A 6000-nucleotide genomic window follows, 5' to 3' on the forward strand; every position below is an offset into this window, starting at 1 on the left:
TGGACACAAAAAAAAATATATTTTGAATCTGTTAATTTCTAGAGTCTGTGATAAGTAAAATAAAACAACTAATTGTTAGATTTTATTTTATATATATAAAAAAAAAAAACATAATTCTGCGTGGTTTCGATTTCTAAAGTTAATTCTCAGATACCTGAGGTAGAGCACAGCAGGACTTATCCTGCTCAAAATATGGAGCAGCCCGACTGGGGTAGTACCTCGACCTTACAGAAGATCACAGCAAAATAATACTGTTTTCAAGCAGTATTGTGTTCCTGTTGGTGAGTAAGGTGACCAGAGCTCCTGCGGGGATTGTAGAAGGGTCGGAAACGCGCTCTCGATGCTTCTGGTGTTGCAGACGTCTATAAGTTACGGCAATCGCTCACCATCAGGTGAGCCGTACGCTTATTTGCCAACCTAGTTGTATAAAAAAACTATTTTGATTAAGTAAGATTCCAGATCACTTCTCTATCATTATTAAAATGTTCATGTAATATAGCCTGCTACTTTCCTTAATGAGCATGCTCTTTGACAGATTTTTTTTTTTTATTATTACATGTAATTTTAGCATCACGTACAATTTAATTTTTATCCAGCTTATCACTCGAAATATAGTTTTTACAGCACACAACGTTAAAAATAATTATATTATTCGGATAGATAAATAATGATTCAGTTTTAGTTCTGTTAATACAACAGTGGTATGAAAGACAAAGTACATACATTTTTTTCTTAAAAGTTAAACGAAATAATGTTAAATAAGTGTCTAGTTATTACAACAATACTTCAAAGCTCTTGATCCCTTAAAATAAATAGCGACTAAGTATCAAAGATCAGACCATATCGTGAGCCCCCGTGCCTCCCACGCGGCACTCATACGGTAATGATGTAGTGTCATAGGACATCGAGCGCCTACTTGTAACTCAACGATTGTAATGATGAGAAAATGCGCACCGTTTGTCCGTTTATTGAGTGGAAATTTAACTAAACTAAACTATAAGAACTATAATATAACAAGAAGTCAACGCATACGAATGTCGAGTGACAAGTTAGGATTTTGCGGCTTTTCAAAATAATTCTGTCTCAGTATTTACAAACGCTATATAAAGTTGTAACGCTTTTTGGCTGTAACGCTGTATGTACCATCACCGTCATGCTATCAGCCTGTGGTAACAATTAAAAAAAAATATACGTATTCAAGATATCTTTAGAAACACTTTAAATCATACAAAAATGACAGATTCCAAATTCAAATGTAATATTCTGTTTAATTTTAATTATTTGACAGTATTTATGATCTATGTATACTTATATCTTGTAGACCTGATACAATATAGCAATTTGTGTTAAAAAAAATTATAAATCGTCACTTTATAAATTATTTCCTAGTATTTAATTAATTAGGTGTAGTTAATATAAAGCTATACAAAATAGGAAGATAGATTCTGCTGACAAGAATAATAAGAAAACCCAAAAGTTTTTCTCTTAAAAGCCTTAAAAACATTGAGTGCTCAGTCAGTCAGTCAGTCAGTTCAGCCTATTGCAGTCCACTGCTGGACATAGGCCTCCCCAAGTTTGCGCCAGACATCCCGGTTTACCGCAATCCTCATTCAACCTACACCGGCAATCTTACGTAGATCGTCGGTCCAACGGGCCGGAGGACATCCTACACTGTAATAGGGTGCTCAGTTAATATACATTCAGTTACACATTCCGTAGGAAAGCGCTGATGACCGAACCCACACTTATGGAACTTACTACTCACTAGAATGGACAATACCGTGATAATGCAATGCATCTTTATGTTCATATTGTTATCACGAGTTAATTTATATTCACTACTAGCTTCTGCCTGCGACTTCGTCCGCGTGCAATAGTTACTTTGGGCTAACGCCAACTTGAACCCGCACTTAAACTGTTTACGCAGCGCACGCAGCGGAAGCTCTCAAACGGAAAAAATACCAGATTTTGAAACATTCTTCATTCCGATCTCCGATCTAGCTCCGATCCCATTGGTCTTAGCGTGATGATATATAGCCTATAGCCTTCCTCCATAAATGGGCTATCTAACACTGAAGGAATTTTTCAAATTGGACCAGTTGTTTCTAACATTAGCGCGTTCTAACAAACTAACTAAAAACAAACAAACTTCAGCTTTATAATATTAGTAGGTATAGATGATTGCCATGAGTGGAATATTTTTACTATTCTAAACCGTATTAAATAAGATATCATAATAATATAATTTAAAACAGCTTTAAGATATCTATCTTATTACAACACGGTAGGAAACGAGCCACAGGATATCTTAGCACAGAAGCTTGGGTCACAATCAATTTTGATTAGTTGAAGTGCTTGCACCATATTGACCGCAGGGATGCAGATCCTCATCCTCAGTTAGTAACTTGCAGTCGGAAGAGGGAAGCTAGTTAACCGTCTCATTGAGACAACAGCGCAATATAAGCCACTAAAACAATTTGAATATTTTGTAGTTAGGCAGGCAAGCTTTATGCAGTCACAATGGAATGTAATTTATGAATATTTTACAATATGTTGCGACTGTTGCGTGTTATGCCTATATTATTTACGTTTTAAAATAAATGATTGTTAATTATAACTTTGCATTTTAAAACATTTACAAATAAAATAACGGCATTACAGCTAACGGCTAGTACAGGCATTTGTCATTTTACGGACCAGACACAGAGGAAAACCCTAGTACCTTTTAAGTCTAAGGCATTTGTTATTATAGAAGTAAAACTTTTACGCGCGCTTGACTTGGGGAGTAAGCTGGTGAATGGGTGACGAGAGCGTTGCGAAAAGTGTGATCGGGCGAGACGACCGGAAGGTGAGAGGGAGAAATAAATTAGTGAAGATAGAAAGTGAGTTACGTTTCGTATATAAGGGGCAGTTAAGGAAGTTTTACTTCAGTCGTGTGATCTAAGGCACTCTCTTTTTTATAAGGTATTTTTGAAATAACTGGCAGATTGTAATATTTTATCGAGTACAAGATAAATTGTAAGCAAGAATTCAACACTTATGCTATTTGGTATTCAGGCTGTCTCGGTTCTGATTTTTATTACCTTAGAAATTAGACAAGCACTAACTTTCACGAAGAGTCATTATATTTGACTTTTAACCTACACAACTTTCATAATTTCACTTCTTGGACTTGGATATTGCAATAATAAAATGTAATTTATTGTATCATTCTTTTCTTTGGGTGATGTATTTGCCTGAAGGTTTTTTTCTTCTATAACTAGGTCGGCAAATAAGCGTATCGCACACCTCATGGTAAGCGATCATCGTAGCTTATAGTACCTATGTTTATAACACCAGAAGCATCGCAAGCGCGTTGCTGTCCCCAATTCTCCCAAGAGCTCTGGTCCCCTTACTCACCAATAGGAACCAAACACTACTTGAAAACAACATTATTCAGCTGTGATCTTCTGTAAGGTCGAGAGGTATAGTCCCAGTCGGGCTGCTCCAGATTTTGAGCAGGTTATTTCTTGCTGCGCCCTACCTCAGTTGAACTGTACGCTAGAGGATATTTTACGACATATAACATTTAATGATTTATTAAAACAAAAACAAAAAAACGAAAGTCACATAATTGTACCTAAAAATATACCTATCGGAGAGACAGTCTCAAAACCTAGAGACTACGAAAAAATAATCAATCAGAAGGTAAAAATGCGCAAATATTCGTCATTTATCCCAATTTGTTTAATTGTACCTTTTCAAATTTGTCAATAAGAAAATACAATTACGTTTGAACTTCTCTGAACTGACAATAGAGAGGGTGAACTTTGTGGCCTTTATTAGACTTTTTAACCGAATTCAAAATAAGAGGAGGTACTTAATTCAGCTGTTTTTTATGTAATAAGGAATAAAGAAATCGGTTATTTTTTCTTTTGCAAGCAAAGACAATTCTTACACCTATACTCTCTGGACATTTAAATGCACTTTTGACCGTAGGCGTACTATACTCATTTATATATAGTTAAATTATCGATATTATAATGTATAGTAAAAAAATAAGTTTCTTAATAAGCAAAAATTATGATTAAATTCCAAGATGAGATTTAATTTTTTGTCTTATATACAACATCGACACCGCTCCGGTGTAGTGATGCTTGTGCTTGTGAACGCCTGAACACTGGCGGTTTCGGGTTCAATTCTCGCTCATGATGGATATTCATAACTGTAAAAATATATTTTTTCGGTCTGAGTGTCTGTCCCAAATGTTATCATTAACATCCGAAGCCGTTACCCACGGTTAGAAAATTACATAAAATATATCTACGAGTAAGCCTTCTTCGTTATGTAGGTTTTGCCCATCATTGGGACTTTTAAAATCCAATTTAGCCCAGTTCACCCATAAGCATTCAAGTACCTTATAACACACAGCCTAGTAAAGCCCGATCGAGTTTAATCAAAATCAAAATTAAAAACAACTTAATTCAAATAAGCTTCAAAAGCACTTTCGAATCGTCATTTTACATCGGATGTAGATTCTGCAGAGAAGAATCGGCAAGAAACTCCGCAGTTACTTTTTTAAAAATAATATATAAACTGTGTTTTTGTACAAAACTAGTAACATGTTGCATAAAATACAGCGTTACTGAGTCCACATATCTTTGGCAAATAAACAATTTTTAATTATTACATGTAATTTTAGCATCACGTACAATTGAATTTTTATCCAGCTTATCACTCGAAATATAGTTTTTACAGTACACAACGTTAAAAACAATTATAGTATTCAGATAGATAAATAAGGATTCAGTTTTAGTTCTGTTAATTAGTAATATCTTGCATGAAATACAGCGTCAATAAGTCCGCACATCTTTATTATTGATTATGTATTATAATTGTTATGCAGATCTAAGTATACAGGAAAATTTCTGGACAGGACTGCATTTTATAATAATTAAAATTACGCGGAACACGAGAATAAATGCTTAGAAATGATAATAACCGCCCACTTGCAGTATTTTTATTGTCAATTCTGAATTAATGGCTCGGCGCGGAATGCATTAATATGGTAATGGAAGATAATTTAAAACGAGAAGTATTAAGTACGCAAATGAAGGTTTTTGCAAATGAATTGTGCGCTTATTGTGGTCAAATTAAAATAATCTTGCAAATGAAACCGTAGCATAGAGAATCGTTGATACAATTGCAGTGTTTTAAAAAAATCGAAGTCGGTAAAAGTAAAACAATATGAATATACCTATAATATAATATACATTTAAAAATGTTAAGTTTTTGTTATGTTATGTTATGTAAAAACATAAATAAGGTATTAAACCTTAATATATAAGGCATTTAACCGTATTTGTGTCTTTTTTTTTTTCTTAATAACAAACATTTTGTTTTATAATAACTTAAACTAAAACCGTAATTTGTATAATTACATAATAATAAATATCAAAATAATTACGCTTAATTGCGATCTCTGGAACTCTCGCTCGGATTCCACACATTAGATAACACTTTTACAAAAACACACAATACAACACAAAAATTAATAACACGTAAAAATTATTCATAAAAACATTGCGTCACAGTATACTAAAACGTCACGGTAATTTCGCGCCGAAATGTACTCGTATATATTTGTTATAATTTCGCTTCGAGCGGTGAGGCGAAGGCGTCCGTGCATACTGAGGCAGCGCAGGCTCCACACTTGTGGGTCAACGCCTACAGCCTCCGTGAGATCAGCTCTGTCGAACATAATTTACACTTACGCGTAATGCAACTAACTAGCTTGCAATGAGATCATTATGACGGGCATATTTGGTGTTTTAAATCTTAAATTATGTTCAATTTTTCACTCAGTATCATGATTTTTGATTTGTTTAGCTGAATTTAATTAATTATTATTTTTTTGAAGTAATACTTCTTTACGCACGCTGGTGAATGCGTGAGGAGAACGTTACGAAAAGTGTGATCGGGCGAGGAAGTTGAGAGGAGATATAAGTTAGGTAGATAGAA

General features: G+C 34.2%; 1 protein-coding gene across 1 annotated transcript in view; it reads right to left on the reverse strand.

Annotated features, from left to right (window-relative positions):
- The window catches only part of LOC123664124, a 41126-nt gene extending 35438 nt beyond the window's left edge, over positions 1-5688 (reverse strand). Inside the window, exon 1 of the mRNA XM_045598729.1 lies at positions 5447-5688. Coding sequence (XP_045454685.1) covers positions 5447-5489 — 43 coding nt within the window. The 5' untranslated portion in view covers positions 5490-5688. The remainder of the gene's footprint in view (positions 1-5446) is intronic.
- Between the last annotated feature and the right edge of the window lie 312 nt (positions 5689-6000).

Source organism: Melitaea cinxia, chromosome 21 (genome assembly GCF_905220565.1).
Source record: "Melitaea cinxia chromosome 21, ilMelCinx1.1, whole genome shotgun sequence".
Lineage (NCBI taxonomy): Eukaryota > Metazoa > Arthropoda > Insecta > Lepidoptera > Nymphalidae > Melitaea > Melitaea cinxia.